Below are 14,064 nucleotides of genomic sequence, written 5' to 3'. Positions count from 1 at the left end.
CACGGTGAGGAGAATGCTGAGGGCATAGAGGTAGACCTCTGTTTCCTTCAGGGAGGCAGGGGCACCAGGGACGCCTTGATCCAACGCTCCTTCAGCTAGGCTGCCAACAATCTGCTTCCACCTCATGCCAGGGCTGCCATCTCCATCCAGGATGCCTGAAACGATCCTTTCATATGAACCCAAAGTCCACTCAGTGCCTGTGCAATGAAGTTTAGAGCTACTCATGTCTGGCATTATATACCAGCGTACCCTGCACCAGAAAAAAAAGGTGAAGCATACTCAGGCCATTATGACAAATCAAAATTCATGTAATTTTCGTACTCAAAACAAATGAACATTACCATCTCTGGTGTTCATTTTCACACCAGTAAACATATAAACAAAACATTACAGAATAGAAGATCCCCCGTGACCAGTCCCTCTTGTATTCATGGTGCCTTAAACTTACATTACGAGCTGTGTCTTGGTGCCCCCCCACTTGTTGGCACTGGCATTGGAGACAGCCTGCTGATTCTGCTGTCCTGTTGGCCTTGATGACCTTGGCAGGCGTCCTCTGGCTAGTGGAGCCTGTGCTGGCCCCACCTGAGAAGGAGCGTCCAGTTCCACGACTGGCATCTCCCTAGTCATCGCAGCCTCATCAGGTGCCACAGTCACTGGCAGAGGGGCGGAGGAGCTGCTGCCATCATCCAGAGCGCTCTGAGAGGAGGCCACAGAGACAACAAGCAGCTCATGTGCCAATGTGAGTTCACTCTGGACCTCCCTGCTCACCATTGATGGACGGGCACCTAGCTGGGATACTGGGTGCCTCATCCATCTCCCACACTGGCACTGACCACCTGAGGTCAGTGTCTGTGTGAGGACTTGCAGGTCCGAGCTGAACCCCCAGGAACTCTTGATTCTGTTCCAGAGCTGCCTGGCCATGAGAGTCGCCACTCTCCCAATGGAGAAGGCAGTGCACACCACCATGAGGGTCAACACAGTGCTCATGCTCCGCGTGGACTCCTCCACAACGGAGACCGTGGCACGCATTCCCTCATGGATCTCCATCAGATCCTCCCACACATCCTGCTGGACACATAGCATCTGCTGCCTAATAGACGACTCCAGAGGCTCATCATCAGCCTTCAACTCAGCATCGCCCTGGTCTCCAGCAGTCCCCCGTCTGCACCTCAAGCGAGTGTGAAGTGCCCTCACCGCTGTGCACCGACATTCTAGCTGAGGATATAATGCCCACCGAGGTGCTGGTATCTGCACTGGTGCCTGGTTCAGGAAGCGTATGTGACACAGGTGCAGCTGAAGCCAGGTGGTTCTCCGGCATCAGGGGCGGCTCTTCGGGGTCCTGTGAATGAGCGCGTGCTGGTGAATCTAAGGGAGAACAAGGACATGTCATTAGTTAAAGTCATCACACTGTCACTGTGCATGCCAGGCACCCTGGTGAGACAATGGAGATCTGCATCATGGTGCCATCGTCTTTCAATGATCAATGGGAATCCAGTTTTGAGGCTCCCATCAATGATGAGACTACACAAGAATGTTTGCACCATCTGAAACTCTCACCTCTGTGCACTGCACTCTTACCTTCATCTGACATCCCCGCCTCTCCACCAGCGACTGAACGAGGTGCATTATGGCTCTCCAGCTCCAAGACATCCTGTTCAAATCTGGTCAATATTAGGAGGTTTGGAGGCCTCCACCTGTCCGTGTTCTCTCAATGTGGTTATGGGATGCCTTCTCCTGAAAGGACAGAGGAGCATTGATTAGTCCACTCTCTACCTGCAGCGCCATTGCAGCCTGGCCAACCCCACCTGAGTAACACCTTGCAAAGCGCATGTGAGTCGTGGCCCTTGAGCAGGACACTCAGTCCAAGCAGCCAGGGCTCACCCCTTTGGCCAGCTCCGGAGTCATTGACAGTTGGCACTCAGACTCTAACACCCCTGAGCTCCACAGGGGGGTATGGCCAGACCTTAACACTTCACCACACTGATCCATGCCAACACGATACTCACCCTTCATGGTGCAGCAGGTCGTTGAACCTTTTGCGACACTGCACCCATGTGCACCGCACAACGTCGTGGCTGCTGACCTCGGCTGCCACCTCCTCCCAAGCTTTTTTCGTTTGGTGCGGTGGCCTCTTCCTTCCATCTCTGGGAATGAGGATATCCCATCTGGCAACCATTTCCTCCAATAGCACCGCAAGGCATTCGTCCAAGAATGGGGGGGCTGAGTGCCCACCCAATCTGCCCTCCCGCCTGGGGTCTCCAACCGCTGTTGAGGCCATAGCTTCAGTCTCCAGAATGCAGAATATATGATTCTCCCCAGGCAGCTTCAGGGATCGGCCTGTGCCGTTTTTAGACCTCTCACCGGGTCGCCATTGCACCTGGCGCCCAACAGGTCCCCGCCCCCACCCGGCCCTTCCAAACCACATTGAGAAGACGGGTTTCACGCTGGGCGGGCATTAATTGGCCAGCCAGCGTAAAATCGCGGTCGTGGGCCGATCGCAGTCAGGGGCCTGTTTGCCGACCGGTCCCGGGCCCACCAATCGCACGCGCCCATCAAGGGTAAAATCCAGGCCTTGGAAATTTGGAACTGGTTATTTGACTTCACAGAATGGACTATAATTTTCATTTATTACTCAGGTGAATTCTGCAAATTTGTTACATTTAAAATTCAGCAGAAGAAAAGAATCCCATAAAATGTACAGACTCCTGACTTTATTCAATTACTTATCTCAGCTTTAATCTTGCTGCATTTCCAATTTCCTTCACTCCTCCATTGACAGCTCTGCCTTCAGCTGCCTTGGCCCTAAGCTCTGGAATTCCCTCCCTAAATCTCTCTGCGTCTTTACCTCTTTCTCCTCCATTGAAATTCCCCTTAAAACCTAACTGGGATCAAGATTTTAATCACCTTTCTTAATATCTCCTCATGTGGCTTGGTGTCAAATTTTGCCTGATAATACTCCTATGGAACACTTGAGATAAATGACATTGAAGGTGCTAAACAAATGCAAGTAAATAACTCTGACTCTTCTTCAGTTCTGTCATGCTGGACTCAAAACATTAACTCTGTTTCCCTCCTCACAGGTGCGGCCAGACCTGCTGAGTTTTTCTGTTTTTATTTCAGATTTCCAGCACCCGTAGTATTTTGCTTTTATTTAAATGAAAGTTACTGTTGCCTATTTCAATAATCTGAGGGTTCCAATTCACATCTTGCATTTCAGCCTCAAGAAGAGCAAAACAGAAATACCATCTTTTTTAATATATTAACAATTAAGAAAGTACACTAACTAGTACACTAGCATAAAAGCTCCTTCATCCATTGAAAGATTCAGCTTTGCCTGTCATTAAACAATATTCTTATTTGATAGTGCTATCTGGCATTGCAATAAGGTGCTGAATTCAATTTAATACCATAGGAACACTTTCCCTATGAATTATTTTGCATCGAGTAATAATAGCACTTCTGATATTAGACAGTGAATCAGACGAGTCACTGAGAATGAGATTTTTTAATTCACCGAGCTTGCTGATGCAGTAAAATACTGTACCAGAGAGACTGGGCTATTGGGAACAGTTCAGGTCAATCCATATGCAGCAGGGTCTGAACATCATCAAATGCTACAAGTTCAAATTCTTGGCAGTTAGCTAATAGAGTGACAAGACAAGAGGGTAAATTCAGTGACAGTGTGTTCAGAGTGAGCTCTCACAACCAGGACAGAAAGTCACACAACGCTAAATAACTGTGCTCCACACTTCTATCAACTATGACTCTGCACTCAAGAGCACAGCACTGCATAGTGCACCTGAATATTTATTTCAGCGGGTGTATATATATCTGTAGATTCAGGGCCATTAATGTGGGCAGATTTCAGACAAGCACTTTTCTTCTAGAGCAGGTCGTAGTAACTACGCTGATAACATGCCACCTGTATTGTCCACCACACCCCTCACTTCCTCACCCCCTACATTTCTTCTCCCGACAGTATTCTACTCGGCCTCCCTCCCCACACTCTGAAGAACAGACATATTGGACTTGAAATGTTAACTCTGTTTCTCTCTCCACAAATGGTGCCAGACCTGCTGAGTTTTTCCAGCTTCTTCTGTCTTTAGTCCGCCACCCACTCCTACGGCCCAAAACACCCACCCCCCACCCCCAACTTACTGTGTTTGATTTTCCCTCCTTTCCTACTGTAAAGATGGAACAGGCTGGGCTCTTTTCGCTAGATAAGAGCAGGCTGTGGGGTAACCATTCCTCCTCCTCCAGACACCATGCCCTAAGAGAGCATTAGCGACCATGGACTTCCATTGGATACTTGTCCAAGTTCTGCAGTGGTTTGCTGTTGCCTTCTGCACTCTGGCAGAGCAGGATACTCTCCCACTCTGCCATCAGGCGTAGTGGAAGGATTTACAGGCTGATAATCAATCTGTTTGGTACCCCTTGGAGGCCTTTAAAATTATGAAGGGGTTTAAGAGGATAGATGTACAGAACATGTTACCACTTATGGGGTGGACCAAAACTAGGGGCTATAGATATAAGTCACTCGAGGAAGTCAGGAAAAAAGTCTTTACCCAGAGCATGGTGAGAATGTGGATCTTGGAGTAGTTGATGCAATTTGTACAGATGCATTGAAGGGGAAGCTAGATAAACACATGCAGGAGGAAGAACTAGAAGGATATGATGATAGGGTTAGATAAATAATGTGGGAGGAGACTCATACAGAATCTAAACAGCAGAGACCAGGTAGGCTGAATGGCCTGTTTCTGTATTGTAAAATCCAATGTAATTCTGTGCTCCACTCCCAGCTCACAATGGAATCACACAAGATATCATCTCTGTGCTCTCGACCCCAAACTGCTAGTGAGCAACGTAACAGGAGACCAACAGGACTTACTGGGAAAGTAAAGCCTGAATTGTTCTGCAAGGATGAATTTGTAACGCACCATGGATCTAGGAATAACTCATACTCAAACATCGCACACAAACCGCAGAGCTTTATTTGTTGGGATGGGAATGATTAACTGACCCACAGGATTGCTGGACTCGAGAGATCAGGTGGATTTTATGCAGGATAATTAACTTGTTGACGGCTCTTTAATTGTGAGCATGGAGATAATGAACTGTCAGTAGAAGAGTAGCCCGTAATGAGGCCATGGCACTGTTAACTTTCACAAGGCTAGCCGGTATGTGAAGTTTCTATTGAAAGGGGAATTGGATATCATGAGGGACCAGAGACACAGACATTAATTTCTATTGGGTGCTTGCCTTTTCATTATTAACTAAAGGTGAGAGGAGAGGAACATAATTGAAACTTAGCTTTCTGAATGAGACGTGACGTGGCCTTAGCATTTATTTATTTAACATGGATTGTATCAGTGTGAGAGAAATAATTGATCATATACTGCAGTTAATTTACTAGACCATTAAGTGTCTGCAACCAGATGCAGCTATTCAGCACAACGTTCAGACAATGGGCTGTAATTATAATCTTTTTACAAGGTGTTCTTGCACGAAAGAGGAAACATTTAACCCAAAGCCAACATGGGTTATAATCCCTAAGATAAATGCAAAATACTGCGGATGCTGGGAATCTGAAACAAAAACAGAAATTGCTAGAAAAACTCAGCAGGTCCAACAGCATCTGTGGAGATAGAAACATAGTTAACGTTTCAAATCCATATGACCCTTCTTCAGAGGTTATAATCTCATTGCTTTTTCACTTTCAGCATGTTTCTTACCCACTGTGAATGGGTGATAAGTAAGCCTATACTGGTCAATTATCACTGTTAGCTATTTGAATAGGTTTCTGTATTGGTGTCAGTCAAAGCACAGTGAGCAGCAATTTCAGCTCTGAACCAGAAGGTAGTGGGTTCGAATCCCACTGCAGGAGCTTGAACACAGAAACCTCTAGTGTAGTACTGAGGGAGTGCTGCACTGTCAGAGATGCTATCCTTCGGATGAGGCATTCAACTAACACCCTCTCAGGTGGGACTAAAAAATCCCATGACACGATTTTGAAGAACAGCAGAAGTGTTATTCCCCATGTCCAGGCCAAGCAGGACCAACATCTCTAAGCAGATTATTTGGTCATGAAAGGCACTGTAATTATATATACGCATAGTCACAGTTACGTTCATAAACAACATCTGGGGTCGGATCTTCCCCTCTGCTTCAGGAAACATAAGTCGGGCCATTTTCTGACTTTGCAATCCTTAAACCAATCACCTCCTCCCACCTACACAGAAATTTTCATCTCTGTGAGATGTGGACAGGCAAGATTTGGATCTGCCACCTTCCCAGGTGGGCCCAAGGCAGAGACAGAGGCAGGCAGATGGCAGGCCAACTGGTTAGGAGGCCCGCCTTGGCTCCCTGGGGCATCAGCCCAGTTCTGTAGGTGACTGTTACATCCCCTAGCCCTCACCCCTTACCCACCCTCATACCCCCTCCAGGCCCCCTTATGTTCTTCATGCCCTTCCATGCCTCCTCATATCCCCATAAATCGTCATGCCCACTCATATCCCCCATGCCCCTTAGATGCGCCCTTGTATCCTCCATGCTTTGTCCACCTCCCTCATATCCCTTCCATACCCCTTTGTTTCCCCATGTCCCTTCCATGTCCTGCATGCCCACTTTCCCAGTATCCACTATGTAAAGAACCAATGAGTCATTAGCAAGTCTGGCAAGTCTTTAAAATGATCCTGAAACTGACAACATAAGCTGAGGTTTTCAAACTACATTTTGAAGAAGAAAAGCTGCTCAGCTTAATCCAGAGCAATTCATAATATCAATCTAAGAAGCTTTCATCTACTTCGCACCTCTTAATCTTGAGTAAATATACACACAGGCATAGAAAAACCACAAAAAATTATAACTTATTACAAGGTAATAAAGATGTCAATTGAACAAAGCTAGCACTCCTCTTCAAGCTGTGTCAACATTGTCTTCCAAACTAAATACATTAGCTATTTTTGGAGTTCAGCTAAGCATTTAAAATGATCCCATCTGGAAACTGTATCATCAGAAGCAGTAAGAACAGATGGCCAGACATCTGGTTTTCCAGATGGCTCCATTATGAATGCTTGGTTGAGGGGGTGATGGGGGTTAGGAGGAGGAATGGAATGGGCATGGGAGATACAGTGGGCATTGGCAATAGCTTTTAAAATTACCTGTCAAAAGGTTCTTGACAGCACGGCAGGGTTCCCCCAAGGTTCACAAACTCACTTAGCTGGTGGGGTTCCCACAGCCTTCAGGAACCCAATCACCTACACAAAAAATATCATAGGCAGGAAAATTTGAATTTCCAGCAGGGATTTAAATTGTGAATACAACATCACTTTCTTGAGTGTGGGGTTGTGGCCTTTGATGATTCCCAACCTGACAAAAATGGCAGGCAGCAGAAATTGTTGTGGCAATTTAAAGTTTAGGCCCTGCGCTAACAGTGAGATGGAGGTTATGCTGCTTTATAATAGGAATGTTGTATGATATTTCACAAAGTGTACTTCAAGGTGGAGCTGGGTTCCAGGTAGAGTGTCTAGTTAAGGCCAGAAAACCTACTTGTGCTAAATAACCACAAGCCTGAGGTCAGCTATAGGTTATTGACTGTTGCGAGGGAACAAGTTTGTAAGTTATTGGCTGCAGGTTAGAGGGGACGAGCCAGAAAAGCAAGTTACACCAATACCTAGCTCTGAAGAAGGCTCATACAGACTCAAAACGTTAACTCTGTTTCTTTCTCCACAGATGCTGTCAGACCTGCGGAGCTTTTCCAGCATTTTCTGTTTTTCTTTCATATTTCCAGCATCTGCAGTATTTTGCTTTTATTATACTAACACTTGCTGCAGCAGCTTATAAAATTTCATCTCAATATTTTTGACAAACTAAAGTCTTATAGATAAAGACGAGTGTGATAGCTGAAGTGTGGCTGGAAGAAATTATGGATTCTGCTTGCATCTCTCTTTCTAGTAGGGCATTCTCTGCCCTCAAAATCCTCAGCAAAATAAATACATCTTTGAATTTCTCCTGTCATTTTTGCAGGCCACAAATCTAAGGTTAACAATGCAAATAACTTTTTTCCTCCCAGTTCACTTGATGAAAACCTCATATAATTTTGAATGCGATATGTGTAGCCTTTGCAGTTGTATTCGAAAGAGTCTCAGTTCGTCTTATAAACTAAAGTCTCTCACTTCAGGGGTCATCTTAGGATATCGCTTCTGCACACTCTCCATGCCATAACATCCTTCCTAAAACAAGGCAGCCAAAGACTGGACACAGTCATCTAACCACTGCCTATGCAATGATGGTTTGTACAAGGTTTGCATTGCTTCTTATTTTTTTTAAAACACTTCCCAAGTCTCGCTGAGCTCTTATGAATATTTCAATTTCATTTGGCTATTTGGAGGGGAAGCTTTTCCCACTTCAAGCATTGCTGCTGCTACCAAAAAACATTTGGAAAAATCCTGGGCAGAAGGAGAGAACACAGAACAGAAACCAAAGCAACAAAAGTAGTGGAAAATATGCAACTATGTAAACAAATGTACAACAATGCACATGTCTCTTTAAGAGCTTCTTCTCTTCCGAACTTCCCTGTCAGCAGAGCCCAGGTTGTTTTCCCGCATGAACCAGAGTTTGGAGCTTTGCTGAATTTCTTTCAGGAAACACCTAATAATTAAAACACCAGCACTTCCACAGATTGGTTTTTTTTAGACTGTGGCATGAGCCCGGGAATGAGAGTTTAACAATATCACAACAGAGCTGAATATATCTGATTCATGCGTTTAGTTTGAACAAGTTGATCGTTTAATTGCAAATCAAAAATATTTATTTGTAACCCACGCATATCTTTAACAAAGGGCATGTGTAGCATTCTACTAAGAGTCATATAAACAGGCCACCAAGGGTAGTGGGCAAATTGTCTCAGTATCTACACACCCACTGAGTGGTGGGGACTGCTGGAACAAAACCTAAGTACAAACAGCAGAATTAGGCCATTTGGCCCCTCAAGCCTGCTTTGTTATTCAATAAGATCATGGCTAATCTGATTGTGGCCTTCACTTCGCTTTCCTGTCTACCGCCTATAACCCTTGACTCAGTTGTAGATCAAAGTCTGTCTAAGTCAACCTTGAATATATTCAGTGACCCAGCCTCTGCTGCTCGCTGGGGTAGAAAATTCCAAAGACTAATGGCCCTCAGAGAAGCAATTCCTCCTCATCTCTCTCTTAAATGGCAGATCACTTATTTTGAAACTGTGCTGTCTAGTTCTAGATTCCACCCATGAGGGGAAACATCCTCTCAACATCTACCCTGTCAAGACCTCAATGGGCAGAATCTTCCGGTCGGTGTGCCCGACATGCCGACGTGTAAAATAACACGCGGTGATGTCTGGTGTGCGTCCCGGCATCATCACCTGCCATTGCAATATTTCATTCGGCTGCGTGCTCGCCAAAATGTCAACAGCCTATTAAAGCCATTAAGAAATTAATTAAAGTAATTAAGAACACTGCCCATCCAACCTTAAGGTTGCTGGGCAGGTGAAGAGCCCAGGCGGCCTTCGCGTTTTTCAGGAAACCTATCCATGGACGGGATGAGGCTTCCTGAAGCTTTTATAAAATAAATAAATACATTTTCCCACCTTTACAAACATGCCCCAACTCATGGGGGACATGTTTAAATCAATTTTTAAACCGATTCTTTAATTATTTTCATATCCATTCAATCTCCCTGAGGTAGCTCCGTGCCTCAGGGAGATTGCTGCGCTCTTTCGCGCGCATGCACGAGAAAAGTGCTGGCCCCGACTCTCCCTCCTCCCCCCACCCGCACAGGTTGCGCTGAGCGCTACAGAATGCGTATTACGCTGGGCGGGCCTTAATTGGCCCGCCTGTGTAAAATGGCAGCATGCAGCCAATCGCAGGCAGTGATCGCCTCCGCTCCTGCCCCCACGTGCCCCCGCTCAGCCCACCCGCCATTGGAAAAATCCAGGCCAATAAAATCACCTCTCATTCTTCTCTACTCCAAAGAAGATAGGCCTAGCCTGCTCAGCTTTTCCTCATAAAGTGGAATTAACCTAATGAACCTTCTCTGAACTGCCTCAAATGCAAGTATTAAAAAAGAGAAATATTATAACTTAATGAACTTAAAGCGTACATTCCACTTCATTGATGAAAGCGTGACTAGATTTCTATGAACAATTGTTAAGTTTCGCGACACAATCCAGGTACCTAGCAGAGGGTTGGAAAAATGCGTGAGAGAAAGTTCTGCATCTGAAGGTCTCCCAGCCCTTTCAGTCCACAAAAAGATTAAACCCCAAGAAAGTCAAGTTCTGTATTTGCTCACTTTAAATACTGATTGGATGTGAATTGTGTATCAGCCACAACAGCTGAACCTGTTTAACCCTGAGATGTACAAGTGGATGCTCTTCATGAATATTTAACAAAACAAGAGATACACATTCACAAATCTATCAGATAACACATTCTGAGTTACATCTCCCAACATTATAAAAGAGCCTGCCCGACAACTCTCCATGATTAAAGATACAAGAGGTTTGCTAGCATAGCATTACATGTCTTATGTCCAATGCATACCCCTACACTTTCATATCTCCAAGGCTTCATGCCACCAAATGCCAAAATAAAGGATGCGTGCAAACAGTCTAAACACTTACCTCTACAAGCTTACTGGCGTGCTCTCTGAATATAGCTGCATATTCTTTGACGTCCTTTTCATTTCCATTTCTTGCAGCTTCAATCAGAACCAGGAGGGGAACATTGGTGTCCAGGAAGGAATCAGACACGTGGTCAATAATCGCTTTCCGAAGCTGAAGTGAAAAAAAAAACACACTGCTTAAGGCCACCAAACTAGAATCCACATGAACTAAAGCCATAGAATCTTATAGTGCAGAAGGAGGCCATTCACCCCATCAATCCTGTGCCAGCTCTTTGAAAGAGCTAGCCAATTAATGTCATTTCCCTGTCAAGTCTTGGACAGACACTCAGTTTTCTGAGTGTCATTGCAGCTGTACTTATCTAGGCAAGTGGAGGGTATTCCATCACACCAAGGAACAATGCTTTCAGGATGTCTGAAGCCTTTGAGATATGAAAGTGTCGGGATATGAATTGGACATAAGACGTGTAATGCTGTGCTAGCAAACCTTCTTGTATCTTTAATCATGGAGAGTTGGTGGGCAGGCTCTTTTATAATGATGGGAGATGTAACTCAGAATACGTTATTATATACTGGTAGATCTGCCTTGGTGCTGCTCACCAGAACTCATTCTTGGGATTCTCTCAGGGACTAAGGGTTTGCTCATTGTTTTAACATACCACATTTATTGAATTTCATGGCAGACAAAGGGCAAAAATACCACATACCTTAAGGTATTGGGAGATACATATGCCCAATGCACTGACCAAGGGCGAACTGAGCAATATTTAACATTTTTGGCTGTTAGAAAATATGTTTGTCAGCCCAGGATTGTTGCCATTTGATGGAGCAGTGCCAAATGGGCAAGTCCAAATGCTTGGTCGAGCAGACTGTCCGGTGGAGGCACAGGATAAATACTGACTGGCCCCTGTCAAGTGTAATAAACAGTCACTTCAATCTCTGAAATGGAGTAGGGACAGGTCAGCACAAACAGGGTAGCAAAAAGGAGGAAATACAACTTGAGGGATTGTAGTTGCGGAAGATAGATGACTAGGTAATAGCTTTTCACGAAGCATTTTGAGTGGATTTCTTGATTTTTCAATACATTACGAGAGTGAAAAGTTTACATGTTTAGATAGAATTCAAATTCTATGTTGGTGGGATTTGAACACACATTTTCCAGATTATAAGACCAGTTATATAACTATTATACTACTGTGCCCAATACACAGATTCAGAACATATTAGTGAAATTTTAATGCTGCTCTCATTCTCCTTGCTGTGCATATAATATTGACAACATGGCCACACTCAGCTAGTTAACTTGCTATCTATCCACCATTGTATCTATCATTCATTCTATCTTACAGCCCATATGCACTGCTTACAGGTTTTTATTTCTTGTTATCGCACTTGATGTCACTATTTTCCACCAAAAATTCCTATATCCAATTCAAAATGGAAATGTTGCACCTTGCTAATTGGGGTGTAACTGACATATTTTGATTCAGTACGATGAGTTAACATAATGTCAATTGCTTCTCCCGTCTCTCTGCTTCCTTGGAATTCAAACTGGTCATCTCCAATGTAGTTCTGTGCCTTCCCACCCACTCACGTTGTTACAATTCTCAACACAACCTTCGATACATGGATGATCAGACTAATTGTACAAAACATCAGCATGCTTTTGGCTTCTTTCTTTGGGTGATCACTATGGTCTGCATGAAGTCCTCTGGCCATTCTCCTGATCAGTAAATATCTTTGCATACACAGCTTAATAAACATCAATGTTACGTTCTTCCCCATATTTTTAATAAACTCTGTAGGTATTTCATCTATTCCAGCCGCTTTTCTACTTACTTTCTAATTTATTACAGCTCTTATTTCACTGTCTAGTATTTCTGGTCCAATGAATTCTATGTTAACATTACTCTCTTCTTCCAGTTCAACCATTTCAGGTTTTTTTATTTTTTGCATATAGTTCTTCCATCTTTTTTCTTATTTCATCAGGGTTTGTTAATACAACACCTTACTTATCCTCTAATGTTGTTGTTGTTGATTTCAGCCCTTTATGCTGAGTGCCACTAATCTCTTTTGTTTTTGCATAAGGTCCTCTCTTCCAAGTTGATTCAATTCTTCGAGTATACACACTGCTCTTTCAACCATTGTTCTCGAGCCTTTTCTATTCTCTTAACTCACTACTTAAGTGTCTGTGTTTCAACTTGTCTTCTTCAGTATTGCTATTCTTCCATTTTCTCCTTTCTTCCATCTTTTACAACATTGCAGTCGTGACTCGTGATTTCTTGATTTTCTTTTCCCCTTAAAAACCCTGCGTTGTTTGCTCCTCCTTCCTTGACGCATTCTTTAATCTGTTTCCATTACTCATTCAGGCTGGTGGTATCCTAATCTGTTCTAGCTAGTGGTTCATTTACTTCATTTACAAATTCTTCATTCACTTCTTTCAGCCTCACTAGGTGCCACCATTTTCTGCATATTCCACCTTGGATCTTCTTCAATTGGATGGTTTCCCCTTTCACAAGATTATGATCTGAGTCTGTGTTGGCTCCCAGTTGGGTTTTCAGTTCTTAACACTACTTCTGCATCTTTGTCTCACCATTATGTAGTCCCGTTGACTTAAAGTATAGAACTTTTAATTGCCCTTAAACCCTGATGTTTTAATTCATGTTCAACCCATCACATTCCCAGTTTTTTTTAAAATCACTTATTTCGACCAGTTACTTTATGATTAGTTCTTATTTTTTTCGATCCTGAAGCATTTATACTGTATTATCTTTAATGCAACTGACGACCTTGATTTTGCTCTCATCCCTTTTTCAACCTTTAGGCAATTTTTATTTCCACTCGAGTCTTCTCCCTCCTATTTATTGGTTTAAAGTCCTTTCTACAGCCCAATTTCTCCTCTCCGCAAGGACATTGATTCCAGCAGGGTGAGGAGCAGCCGACCCAAATCGTATAGCTCCTCCCTATTCCAGTATTGGTGTCACTGCCTAATGACATGGAACCCACACAAAACATTCAGCCACGTGTTGTCTATTTGTCTCTATGCCAATTTTCAAAGAATTTTCAAGTACTTGTGAAAGGAGAACAAAAAAGTATACAGGAGGGACAAGGAAAAGGAGATGAGAATAGATTGGCCCAGTTAAAGGACTTACGATACAGAAGCAAAGGCTCCAATAAGCCATCATTTCTATCATACTATTCTGGAGTTGTGTTCAATGGGAAAAATGTTTTTGAGGGCAAGGAAAGTTCTGCATTTTATTTCATAGACATCAACTAAGTCAGAGATAGTTCTCTTAAGTTGCTCTCTGACTTTTCAAGGTAATCAAATAATATTGATCTACTTCCTAATGCATGTTATGTAATTAGGAGATGTTTCTATTATCCCAGCTGCTCTTGAACCATCCTATTCCCTGC

The 14,064-nt window shown here is 43.8% G+C and overlaps 1 protein-coding gene across 1 annotated transcript in view; it reads right to left on the bottom strand.

Annotated features, from left to right (window-relative positions):
- The window catches only part of LOC144695011 (catenin alpha-3-like), a 1,693,436-nt gene that overhangs the window by 885,991 nt on the left and 793,381 nt on the right, over positions 1 to 14,064 (bottom strand). The window contains exon 9 of the mRNA XM_078565866.1: positions 10,652 to 10,804. Coding sequence (XP_078421992.1) covers positions 10,652 to 10,804 — 153 coding nt within the window. The remainder of the gene's footprint in view (positions 1 to 10,651; positions 10,805 to 14,064) is intronic.

The sequence above is a fragment of the Cetorhinus maximus genome, chromosome 20 (genome assembly GCF_964194155.1).
Source record: "Cetorhinus maximus chromosome 20, sCetMax3.hap1.1, whole genome shotgun sequence".
NCBI lineage: Eukaryota > Metazoa > Chordata > Chondrichthyes > Lamniformes > Cetorhinidae > Cetorhinus > Cetorhinus maximus.
Note: the sequence above shows the minus strand (reverse complement) of the source record. Positions and strands in the feature narration are given on the sequence as shown.